At 49.3% G+C, this 12,717-nt stretch overlaps 1 protein-coding gene across 1 annotated transcript in view; it reads left to right on the top strand.

Moving 5' to 3' along the window:
• Window positions 1-10,925, top strand: part of LOC116837349 (bMERB domain-containing protein 1-like) — a 52,170-nt gene extending 41,245 nt beyond the window's left edge. The window contains exons 4-7 of the mRNA XM_032801684.2: window positions 2,948-3,062; window positions 8,323-8,396; window positions 9,194-9,352; window positions 10,843-10,925. Coding sequence (XP_032657575.1) covers window positions 2,948-3,062; window positions 8,323-8,396; window positions 9,194-9,312 — 308 coding nt within the window. The 3' untranslated portion in view covers window positions 9,313-9,352; window positions 10,843-10,925. The remainder of the gene's footprint in view (window positions 1-2,947; window positions 3,063-8,322; window positions 8,397-9,193; window positions 9,353-10,842) is intronic.
• Window positions 10,926-12,717: the final 1,792 nt, after the last annotated feature.

Here is a 12,717-nt window from a genome sequence, read left to right as displayed (position 1 = left end):
TGACAATTTCAGAAAGCATCTCACTGGGTAACTGGCATAAGTGCATCTGCTGGAAGAAGAGGGCCTTATATTCATTTACACTAAGGCCTGTTTACACTAGCAGAGTGCAGTACCAGGGCCTTAACATGCATGAAGATCCAGTCCAGACAGTGTGGTAAGAGCCCCGGTGTGGACATACCCAACATTCAGGTGCCCTTTGGAGAAGAGAAAAAGAGAAAATCAAAACTTCCTCAGAAAGAAAATTCTGCCCTTTGCTCCCTATATCATGCAGCACCTTAAAACAGTGTCTTTTCCCTGTCCCCATCACTCTGCTAAGTCACGCTTCACCCCTTCTCTCACTCTGGTCTTCAAGCTTTCTGCCCTGCCATCTGGAACTCCTTATCCAACCCCCAGGTGCCCAGATTTCCCCCTTTCAAATCCTTCCTCAAAACTTTGACCTCTGGCAGATGCACCATCCTCCCACAGAGGAAAAGAGAGCACTGAGGGAGAAACAAAGCAAGACAAAGCCACAACCCACTCTCTAAAGGGCATCTCCAAAGCCCATTGAAGTAAATGGGAATTAGGCCCAAAGGCAGGACCTTCCCCTGCATCTCCCAGTGTGTTGCCCATCTCTTTAGACTGAATCCTCTTCAGACAGGAGCCAGATCTTCTAGGCTACAAACAGTAGCAGTGTGCTGTGAGTGCTTAAATAATAATGAGTGAGAATAACTTCATCGCAGAGCCAGTCACGTCACTGTCATTAAGGAAATGGCTCCTGCCAGGAGTTCCTAATTCAGGCCCCAATTAAGGAAACCACTTCATCATATGCTTTCCTGGATGGGAATGGGCCTAATGCATGCTGAAGTGTTTCCCTGTATTGGGGCCACAACCAGTAGGGTCTGGGTTTAAGTTTGTTCCAGCCTCAAGTCTCACTCTGCAGATCTGAGAAGACCCAGGAGCTGCAGTGGAGCATTAGAGAGTGCAGTGCTTGATGGCTGAATCCCTGAAGCAGGAAAGGTCTGTACATTCGTCTCCTAGAACAACATCTCAGCTCATTTACAAGACTCTGTTCTCTGCCTGGAGGGCATCTCAAGATCAAGGATGACTTGAAGCCAGAGTCTTTCTACTGTCCTAGCGCTGCTGCTCCAGGTCTGGCTATAAACCAGGAACATGCAGATTGATTCAGGTTAGAAGTGGGCTCAATCCACAAAATGTAGGTCCCGATTCAGATTTTGAACCTGATGCTGTAACTGAGGGATGTTCAGACTGGGGCCGGAGGATATTGGGTTTGCCCATTATGAAGGTAGGAGCCATTTGCAAAATTTGGATCCAGCGAGTCAGCTCAGGACTTGCTGCAAATCTCATGAGAAACACCGAACTTGTGAGACTCCCAGTAGAGCTTCAAAAGACAGATCCAGTAGAGGTTAGGTTCAGATAAGAACCCCAAACGTATCGGTGCTTGCCCAGGGCTTAGCCAAACCTCTCTAGGCTAGAAAGCTCACATGGCCAGGATATCTTTGACATACAAAGGCATATCAAGGTTAAGCTGGAATCTGAAGCCAGCAAAGTTTGAACTACAAGCAAGACGCATATTTTTAAAAGTGAATATGCCTCACTAGCGCTTTTAACTCAGGTTAATTGACTGTCAATTAACTCAGATTAGCTAACATGTTTGGACTTCTATCCACAGTACTAATATAGTCCCCATTACTGGATTATCTGAGCATCTTACAAACTCGAATCATGTATGCACACAACGTCCCTGTGAAGTAGGGCAGTGCTTTTAACTCCATTGTACAGCTGGGGAACTAAGGCACAGAGACTAAGTGACTTGCTCAAGCTCATACAAGAAGTCTGTGGCACAGTGGAGAGTTGAATGGAGGCCTCCCAATACCCAGGCTACACACTGGAGAACCCTTTCTCTGTAGAGACATGTTCATCTGGAAACCCAACATATATTTCCTCCTGGACACACGTTTGTGGTTTACCCTTTGAACTGAAGTAGGATGTAAGAGAGGCCTGTGCTGATGGGTAAATTTCACCCAAGATATAGGAGAAACTTATGTGCTCTACAGAGGCTGCTAACACTTTAGAATAATGATGACAATTTCTCTCATTCAGGCCCTAGCAGCGGTGTCTCAGGTTGATATATAGAAGGCTTTAAACTGCAAGTGAATACCCAGTTTAGACGCCACTGGGATCCAGTCTACAGGTTTGCTGCACATCGCAGATTGCACTTCGTATTTGCTTAGCTGGAGGAGGACTGCCAATGGAAAGCCATGTGGTACTGGATTGTGTTTGGAAGTGGTTGCCTGAACTCTGGGGTGGTCTTAAGAAACATAGCTGCATACAGCCAATCTCAGTCTTTCAGTAATTTATGTTCAATGCTGCATAAATCATCTCCACATTTCTGTGTATTTACCAGTGTTTTCTATACATGGGACTTGAAGGTTGCCCAGATTTTGTGCACAGTGAAAAGGGACGCAGGTGGTTAGCCAGGGTGCTGAAGGTCAGGCCACCCTTTGGGATTTCAGTGAGGATTTTAGCTAAGACTTTGAAAACTGCCTGGGAGATGGACATACCCAGATCCCTTAGCACCACTGAAAATTAGGGATCACTGAGAGAGATTTGATGTCCTGTGTTATGCAGCAGGAGACCAGACTAGTTGTTATAATGGATCATTCTGGCCTTAATATCTTTAAATCTATGGATTTTCACTGAAAGTCAGTGGGAATTGTGCAGCATAGGCGGCAGCCCAGGCTGTACAAGAGATGCTGCACTGCTATTGTTAGTCAAGCTAGCTAGAGCAAAGCCGGTTTGGGTGTCCACATCATATGTTGCAGTCACACCTCTCATTGCAGGGCAGACGTACCCTAAGAAACCATCCCTGCCTGCAGCACAGGTAGAATGTCAGGTTTCTATATTTCAGTGCATTAGAACAATCTGCTTTGTGTTTTCCATGTTACAGAGAAAGAGAAGTCCAATGAGGAGAAGCAGAGAGAAGAGGAACTGGTGCAGCAGATACACAAGCTGGTTGAAACCCGGGATTTCCTGGTGGACGATGTGGAATTTGAAAGACTGAGGTAGCTGGATGAGCCAACTTGAGTGTGTGTGTCTGAAACTTGCAGGAGTTGGCAGAGATCCAGCATGTCGAACTCTCGGCATCTGCACCGGGGGCAGGAAATGCACAGAACAGCTCAGCGGCTAGGGAGCTGTGCAGGGTTGGATCAAGGCAGACTGGGACACTAGACACACCGTAACACTTCCCCCCCCAGGGGACTACATGCACAGCCCTGCTTCCGCACACTGTGGCTCCACCCCCCACATGGAGGGCTGGTCTACACTACGGGGTAAAATCGATTTTAGATACGTAATTTCAGCTACGTAAATAACGTAGCTGAAGTCGAATATCTAAAATCGATTTACTTACCCGTCCTCACCGCACGGGATCGATGTCCGCAGCTCGCCATGTCGATTCCGGAACTCTGTTGGGGTTGGTGGTGTTCCGGAATCGATATAAGCGCGCTCAGGGATCGATATATCCCGTCTAGATTAGATAAGATATATCAATCCCCAAGCAATGGATTTTAACGCGCTGATACGGCGCGCAGTCTAGACGTGGCCGGACTGGCTGTCAAGGGGACAACTCCCAGAGAGGTAGGGATAGTGGCATACCCTTATCTTTCCCCAGAGCAGCAGGGGGGGCAGTAAACCAGCTCCCCAGGACTCACTCCAGCAGCCGGGTGTATCTGTTTGAATGGGCCAGCCCCACCGCACTCTTCTCCTCTTGCTATATGCTGAGTCTTCTATTGGCAAGGTGTTGGCAGGGGATCCCCAGGCCAGTGGGTCCTGGAGTCAATACCCCATTGAGTTGGTATGGAGCAGTTCATGCCTCTCAGAGCTATTGTTTCAGGCTGTCTGCAGACTCAGGCAAACAATGCTGCATCGATTACACTTGAGTCACATTTTTCAGCTTTTCTTCAGACTCTTTATTAAAATGAAAGCTGAGATTCCGATGTAATCACATGACTAGGAACTGGGACCACAGGTATATGGTCTGCAGTGCTTATGCCATAAGCCAGCCCTGGAGGTGCAGAATGGGGCAGAAGCAGGGGAAAGGCAACATGCAGTGGTGGTGATGGAAGGAACATAAGAACGGCCATATTGGGTGAGACCAAAGGTCCATCTAGGCCAGTATCCTGTGTTCCGACAGTGGTCAATGTCAGGTGCTTCAGCGGGAATGAACAGAACAGGTCATCATCAAGTGCTCCATCCCCTGTCGCCCATTCCCAGCTTCTGGCAAACAGGCTGACAAGGACGTGGCTTTAAGCAAAGGGCCAGCTGCTAGCTATGGGAGTTGAGCAGGGGGTTGGACTAGATGATCTCCTGAGGTCTCTTCCAACCCTAATCTTCTATGATTCGATGACATGCCGAGTCTGTGCTAGAGGACGTCCTGAAGTGCAAAAGGTGGGGTAACTCTAAGTCAGGTCTGTCTGCACTAGGGGTCATGCTGCAGCAGGCAGGAAGCAAGGTCAGTCAGGCCCAGTCAGCCGCTGCAGAATGAAACCGTTCAGGCCTATTCAAAGCGCAAGCAGCATGTGCCTCTGGCTTTCCCCAGTGTTCTCCCCTGCAAGCACAGCACCCCTGCAATCCTTTGGTCAAGCAGAGCGCAATACATTTTTTGGAAGACGTCTCTGCTTGCAGACACCAGTCACTTTAGCTCTGCCGTCGCATGGGTGTTGTGCTGGGGGCCTGGGGCATTCCTGTTCATCATGCCATCTAAACAGCACATTGCAGCCCCTTGCTTGCACTCTGCTGAGCCGTGCTGTGCCACCTGTTGGGCAAATTAAGATTTCTCCTTAATTCTGCCACCTGCTGTGCATGCCTCCTCAGGCTGGTGCCTGCACCCCTGCTGGATCTGTTCTCCAGGGCTTGTGGGGCTGTGGTCGCTTGTTGTTACTGCTGGCCTCAGTTAACCTGGCTGGCCGTGAGAAATGAAGAGAGGGTCAGATTGTTGCTCAGGTGTGTGTGCAAAGCAGCAAAGCTCTACAGGTAACTCCTGGGGACAGACAGCGCTGGAGGTGGCACCCGCAGGAGTTATGCTGCTGGTGGTGGGTCTGCCTCCTTTGCTCTGGGGTACAGTATCTGCAGAGTGATAGTCAGGGACAGGGGAACCAGTTAGGAAATGACCCCATGCCCCACCGCACCCCGCGAAGCAAACATTTTGAAAGATCCAGAAATGTTCAGCTGACACCGCCCCTCCCCCATCTCCCTCCCTGGGGATTTAGATCATAAAATGACCTCTGTGCCTTCTGCTTTCCCCGCTCCATGCTTCTGCGAGGCAGTGTATCTCTGTCTATCTGTCTGCCACATGTATAGTGTTGGGCACTGTATCTCGGCACCAAATTCATTTTCCAAGCTAACCATCACAATGTAATCTGACATGGCCTCAGTTGGTGCCGTCACAGGGGCTGGGGCTTTTGCCTGGAGAAATATTTGTGGGGAGAAGGGGAGTTCTTTTGTTTTGCTGGGTCCCCTTCCCTCATTGTCATTCTTCAGCTTCAGTTACTGCAGGCAGGATTCTGTGAAAAGGGGAGGTTTGCACTGAGCACTTAACTAAAACCCAGGCTGATCTCTTCCAGTAGGAGCCCGATTGCTGGGCTGATTTTCCCCCAGTCTTTGTGGAGCTGGCCAGTTCCCTATAAACCTTTTACAGGCTGTATTTTAGGAGCAGCCTGTCTGTCCCTTCCCCCAACACACCCTTCTAGCCTCCCTGTCAGTTAGCGGTTAAAGAACTCTAAGCTGCCGTGTCCCAGAGTGTACAGGGCCAGTGGAAATCCACATTCCCATGCAATAGGTCTGGTAAGCCAGGATGCCTGGTACTGTGCTGACATCATATCTGGCAGGCCTGTGGAGTGCTCTCAGCCAAGAGCTCACCAGGTCCAGTTCTCCCTGGCTTGTGAAATCTGACCAGATCACAACGTGTAGCATGGGCCTGTGACCTGGTCAGATTTCACTGGTGACCTGCAGCAAGAGGTGAGCTGATGGGTAGACTCTGAGAGGAAGGTGTTTCCTTTTACTGCAGGTGGGATGCATGCGGTTGGTTTAGTATTTGTATAATAGTAGAGCAGAGGTGCCCTAACCAAACTCAGGGGCACATGGTGCTAGGACCTATACAAACATTGGGAGAGACAGGCCCCGCCCCAAAGAGCCATCAGTCTAGCTAGATGAAACAAAGAGTGGGAAGGGAAATAGAAGCAAGGAGAGGTGAAGTGACTTCTTTATGGTCATACAACCTGTCAGCCAGGAACAGAACCTGGTCTCCTGAGTCCCAACCGAGTGCTCTATCCACCGGGACTATACACAGATATGAACACTGGGCTCAGCTTTGAAGAGCTCCCTGCCAAGTGGAAAGGGATCCAGGGCTGGGATGCTGTTGGATTATTATCAGAGTGGGTGGATGGCTGAGAAGTGGGAGAGGGAGAATGACACCCCAAGAGTCCAGAGGGGTCACACTGCAGACTGGTTTTCAGAGGGGGAATGTCTGAGACTTCAGCTAGGAAACATTGGAGGTTGGGGAATGTGGAAGTGTCTAAGCACTACGCCTAAATGAAGGATTGCAAGAGGCCAACCCAGGGAAGCACGAGACACCCCCTCCACACAAGGACCTTGCTTTTGAGGTTTAGCAGACAAAGAATTTGATGCATATTCAGGTCTGAGTGTGAATTGGGCCTGGCAGGTCATCACTTCTGCCCATGTCCTCACACTCATGTAGGTGCAGAGCAGAGTTCTGAGCTTTAGCATCCAATTCCCTCCTCTGTGCGCTGCTAGGAGCATTGCCGATCTATCACAGCTAAGTGGAGATCCAGCCACTAACCCCCACCCCTACATGGACAGGCAAATCCTAAAGCTCCAGTTCTGCTGGGCCAGGTCCCACCCTGAAACGCCAGCCAGGCAGAGAACCCTGCACTGTTGGACACACTGTTCGTGAGAAAAGAAACCAACTGAAGATGTGAAAGTAACGTGGCTAATTCTAATGTGTTGACACCAGTATCTCACACGAAAAGGGGGTCACCTGGAGACAACAGAGGCTAGATGACTTACCACTTAGGTTCATGCTGGGTCAACAGAAGAGGGTTTATGATACATTGGGAAAACAATAGCTCTTAGAACTGGGAGGACAGTCTCCATCTTCAAAGTATAAATCCACTGGTCATGGGAGTCACTGGTGCCCCTCTGAGCTGATCCACACAGGCTTTAGCTCAAGCTGTATGGCAGCTGATGCTTTTCGCTCTGGAGGTCCCTAGTTCGATCCTCAGTGCACTGGCCAAGATGGCAGCTGTCACAAAAACATGGGATTTTCAAAGGCACCTAGGGGATTTAGGTGCCAATCCCCACTGAATGTCACAGATAGTAATTGTAATCCGTCCCCTGCTCTCATACACCTGCTCCACAGAGAAGAAAAAAGACTTGCCTGTGATTGCAAAGGAAATCAGTTGGTGAGATGGGATCAAAACTCGAAATCTCCTGGCTCCCAGTCCTGTGCTCCAATCAGACAATGCCTCTCTGTCTCAGAACTGGGGAGACTGTACATCCTGTTTTGGCTGGGACAGTCCCGTCCCGACTTCTTTGGCAAAAATGGACATTTGTCCCATTTGCACTTGTCAACTTCATCAGTTGGCAAGTGCAAATGGGACAAAATGCCCACTTTTGTCAAAAAAGTGGGGTGTGGAGGAAGGTGTGGGTGGATGAACGGTGATGCCAGCTGCACATGGCAGGGGGGAGGCAGGGCTCAGGAAGGAGGCAGGCAGGCTTGGGCAGTGACCCAGGGCAGGCAGCGCTCGGGCTAGAGGCTCAAGCCAGCCCTGTGCGGAGAGGGGAGGCAGTGGCTTGGGAAAGTGGCGCAGGCCAGTCCCTCACAGGGGCAGGGGTGGGGGCGGGCTAGCCCCACGTGGTGTCCCATTTTCCCTTTGGGAAATATGGTCACCCTACTCAAAATGAGCATCTGTGGGTACGTCTACATGGAAAAAAACACACCCCCGGCAGTGAATCTCAGAGCCCAGGTCAATTGACTTGGGCTTGCACTCAAAAATAGCAGTGTAGACATCCCCGCGCAGGCAGGAGCCCAGGCTCTGAAGCCCAGCTAGGGGAGGGGCTCAAAGCCAGCCTCCAGCCTGAGAGGGAACGGTGACACTGCTGCTTCCAGCCCAGTAGCACAAACTGCTCAAGCCCATGTCAGTTGATCCAGGGTCTGGGACTCGCTGCCGCAGGGTTATTTTGCTGTGTACCTGAGTGGTTCACTGGCCCATTTACTAAGCAAGAACCAATTTCCACCTGTCATAGAGAAAAAGAAGAAGACAAGGAAATGGCGGAATTCCTGCAAACAAAGCTTTCCAAAAGCTGCCTCCAGAAAGCAAGTAGGTGCCTGATTCGTATTATTTATCGCACAGACGTCTCTTTGGCACTTTCTCTTGTTTACAAAGCTGGCTAGTCTCAAGAATTAATTGCTATAAACAGACCAGTGATTTTCACACTGGGACCATATGCCACCAGAAGAAAGAGGGGGAGAGGAGTGGCAACTCAACAGAGGGGCTATTGCCTGTCTCTGATGGCTAAGTGTCATATTCCAGGAAGATGACAGGTTGATATACATGTCATGGTTCTGCTTCTTGCCTGGCTTTTCCACAAGGATGGTTTGGGGGCTGGTTGGGGTGGCTGCCCCCTCTGTCGTTCAGATATTTACTGTGTTTGCTATTCCACCCAGCTACTTATGTGACCCCTATCACCTTGTTATCTAAACATGGTCACCCTACTCAAAACACTTATCATAGCCCGTCCCCCATGTTCCATCCGTGGTCATTCGGAGCATACCTCAACCTTCTTGGGCCCTTCCTTAGCCACAAAGGAGGCAGATCATTGACCAAGTGAGATGTGCACATCTTTGGCAATAATAAAGGCATGCTCCATCCACAACTGTTTGGGAGGCAAGTCCAGTCTGGGCCCACTCAGCCGCACCTGAGATCACATGGGACATGTCTCATGACTCCTAGGGACATATGTCTCAGCTCTGGTCATTTGGGAGGTACATCCCAGACCTGACCTCTTGGGACCCAGGTCCCATCTGGTGAGGGAAGCCCTAAGAGGTGACACTGACAGTAGCCCTCCTTCTGCTCTTTTGTGGTTGACCATTACGATAACAAGAACTTTTTAACAGCCCCTGTCAAAGAGAGGAAGATGATGTCCAGAGGGCAGCAAACCTCCACACCATACATGACCAAGACAGGCCTCACCCTGCTCAAGGAATGCTGCGGTTTCACCTGTTCCATTATGTAGACTCTCTCCCAGGCCTCCTCTGCACAGGACAAGATCATGGGTAACGTAGACCTCCCTGCTCTCAGAGAAGTTAACCACGAGGCAAGCAAGATTTCCTCATGGTCCCGCCCTTACCATCATTCTCTGGGGAGCACCATAGGGCAGGAAATGGGTTTCCTACCTGCTGAAATATTTTGAGAGATCAACAATATTCCTGTCCTGAATCAGGAACCAAAAAGCGAAATCTCTAAATTTTTTGCAAACCAAAAGTGTGGGGGAAAAGCCCCATTTGGATCGATCAAAACGTTTCTATTTTTTAAAAAACTATAATTAGCTTAAAATTTCAGAATGAAAAGATTTTTTTAACTTGCATTTTTAAACACCAACCAGAGTTTTACAGTTTTGAAATGAAATGTTTCAACAATTTCCAAATCCCCCTCCCCCAAATTTTCAGATTGAAAAACTTCATCAAAACTGTCTCACAAAAAGTTGTGGTGTTGATGACTTGGCCATTTCTGATGGAAAAGTCCCTGACCAGCTAAACAAGGGAAGGCGTGTGCTGGTCTGACCATTCCTATTCAGTACAGTCCCACCCCCCACTGCTTAGATGCCACTAGAATTATTTGCATGTAAAGAAAGCTTGGGTGCTGGAACAATTTGTATAGTGGGGGCACTGAGACCCACTGAACCAAACTGTAAACACTGGAGATAATAGAAACTACTTCAAGCCAGGAGGTGCTAGATCCAGCACCTATGAAAGCAAGGATCTAAACTCATCTTGTGCCTGGTGTAACTGATGTTGTTGGCATTACAGCACAGAGGTATCTGGCCCTCTGTCTTTTTCACCTACACGCTAAAAGCTTGAGAAATCAGCCAGACTTTCTATCCAGTAAATCTTTCTGTCCAGCCCAAATACCACTCTAGTCCCATCCCTCCCAGCTTGCTCCCATTAGCAGGTTACATATAAACCACTAAGATCTGCAGAAGTTACCTAGCATTGGCAACAACAGTGCACTACCATAAGATAGTAGAGCCCTTATTTTGCAAACAAACAGAGTTTCTTAAGGACAGAATAAAGGCAATGCTCTGTAACACTGCTCTATCCCAGGGTATGTATATGCATAATTCCTACGGATGCTGTCAAGAGATTGATATACCAAGGAGACTAGCCCTGTCCGAACACCATACCTTCAAACTTTGATAATTTGTGTTTAGGAAGTGCCCAGAAGCTCTGATCAGGATCGGGGCCCTCGGGCTAGCCACCCGAGTCAGACCCAGGGGGCTGGATGGGCTTGGACTCGGATAGCTAGTCTGAGCCACTCCCATGTCACATCGATCCCTGGACACCAGGCTGTTCCGTCATTCTCACATGCATTCCCTGGCCCAATGACTAGTCGCTGTCCTTATGAATGACTACGAATTGCCACTGTGAATGATGACCAGTCATTGAGCCAGGGAAAGCACATGCGTACAGCTCTAGAGCCGGTTGTGCAGGCGGTGGTTTGATTCCTGTGTCACATCCATTTGCTCTCTCTGCTCCTTTCCCAGCAGGCCTTCAGGAAGAGTCTGCAGCTCCTGACAGCTTCAACCTCCCTTCATTGCTCATGCTTCCCACAGCAGTACAAAGACGGAAGGACATTTCCAAATGGGCAGGTGCAAACTTGGACATTGGCTTTTTTTCTTGATGCCACTTAAGTGGGAGTCGCCTTCATGACATTAAAACAAATTCTATTTGATCTCAGCATGGATGGGGCTTTTACGGCAGCAGATCAGGTGCAACTGACATGGGTTTGTTTGTTTTTCTTAACTGAACAGGATCAAAAAAGACCTTGGAAAGTTTACATTCAGTGACCATCGGGCCCCTCTCCACCCACCTGAAATGCTGTGATGCTGCGGCTGGGTGTCAAGCATGCTCTAGCTTCATACCCCTTCCTGGCTCTTTTGCTCTATGGGCTGCCTCCAAAGGACATGTTCTAGGAACGCCCAGATTTTAAATATAACTGCGCTCTGTTTTATTGTCACAGGCTTTGTGGTTATGGGTAGGGCTGCATGTTTGTCACGGCATCTTTGATCATCAATCACAAATCAGGCAGGGTAAATTTGTAAAAGTAACTGGTTTGTGATTTTTGATAAAAATTGCCATGACAAATGAGGAGGAGGGGTCCCAGGTGGAGCTGGGGATGGAGTAGGGTGACCAGATAGTAACTGTGAAAAAATGGGACAGGGGGTGGGGGGTAATAGGCGCCTATATAAGAAAAAATCCCCAGAAATGGGACTTTCCCTATAAAAATGGGACTTCTGGTCACCTTAGGATGGAGAGTGAGCCCACTCCACCTTTATCCCTCAATCAGTGGTGGCTCCTGTCCCATTGGGCTGGGCCTTGCTCCCCATGCTGGACATTGAGACTTGGTGCACGTGGTCTCAGAGTTGCTCAGGTTTGATCCGGCCATACCTCCATCATGAGAATGGCGAGGCAGCCGGGCCAAACCTGAGCAGTGCTGCAACCCATGAGCCTGGTCACAACACTCTGAGCAGAGAGCCAGGCCCAGCCCCACAGGGCAGGAGCTGCTGCTGTGGGGTGAGTTTATTAAAACCACAGACACAAAGGTAAGTCATGGACTCAGATCTTGGTATCTGGGACATTGTTCCCACCATGCCAAACCCGTAGGCCTGGTTTTGGGTAATGTTCTGAGAAAGGTCAGAGTCCAAGTCCAGGAGGGATGTCCATATGGGTTTGAATGATAATATAATAATACCTAGCTTTTGTACAGAGCTTTTCCTCAGCAGCTCTCAGTGCTTTAAAAGGAGGTCAGAACCATTCACCCCATTTTAGAGGTGGGGAAGCTGAGGCAGGAAGTGACTTGGGCAAGGAGACACAGCAATAGAGCTGGGAAGAGAAACCAGGTGTCCGGACTCCCGGTGCGCTGCTTTGTCTACTATGCCACACCACCCACGTTCTCAACAGCTTGCGTCCTGAGTACAGCCCCGCTGTGTTCAAATGGAGGTGGTGCAAACTGGTTTCAAACTCAGTGGAGCACTGTGGGTTCTGTCTCAACCCCAGTGTTACTGGGTCTGTGATCCAAGGAGGAGAAAAGGTCACGGAACAGAGAGGGAGGAGAGAAAAACAGGGCAAAGAGCAGAGTGAAAAACAAATAGAAAGCGCCTGAGTGGAGAGAGGGATGGGAAAGGCACAGCAAGAAATTCCTACTGACACCCTCAGTACAGTGGCTCAGCTGCTGCCCTCTGCTACACTGGCACAGCCCTATGGGAATCAGTGGGGTGACTGAGAAGAGAATTTGGTCCAGATATAGCACCCATTTGTGCCAGTCTAGCCTTGGGATTCTTCTGCCTGGTAGCTGCCTGCCCCGGCTGCCCTATGGCTAGGAACCCGGGTTGATTCTTTTCATTGACTCACCCTTTAGACCA

This window comes from Chelonoidis abingdonii, chromosome 13, assembly GCF_003597395.2.
Source record: "Chelonoidis abingdonii isolate Lonesome George chromosome 13, CheloAbing_2.0, whole genome shotgun sequence".
Lineage (NCBI taxonomy): Eukaryota > Metazoa > Chordata > Testudines > Testudinidae > Chelonoidis > Chelonoidis abingdonii.
The sequence above is the reverse complement of the archived record's forward strand: the minus strand, read 5'-3'. Positions and strand labels throughout refer to the sequence as shown.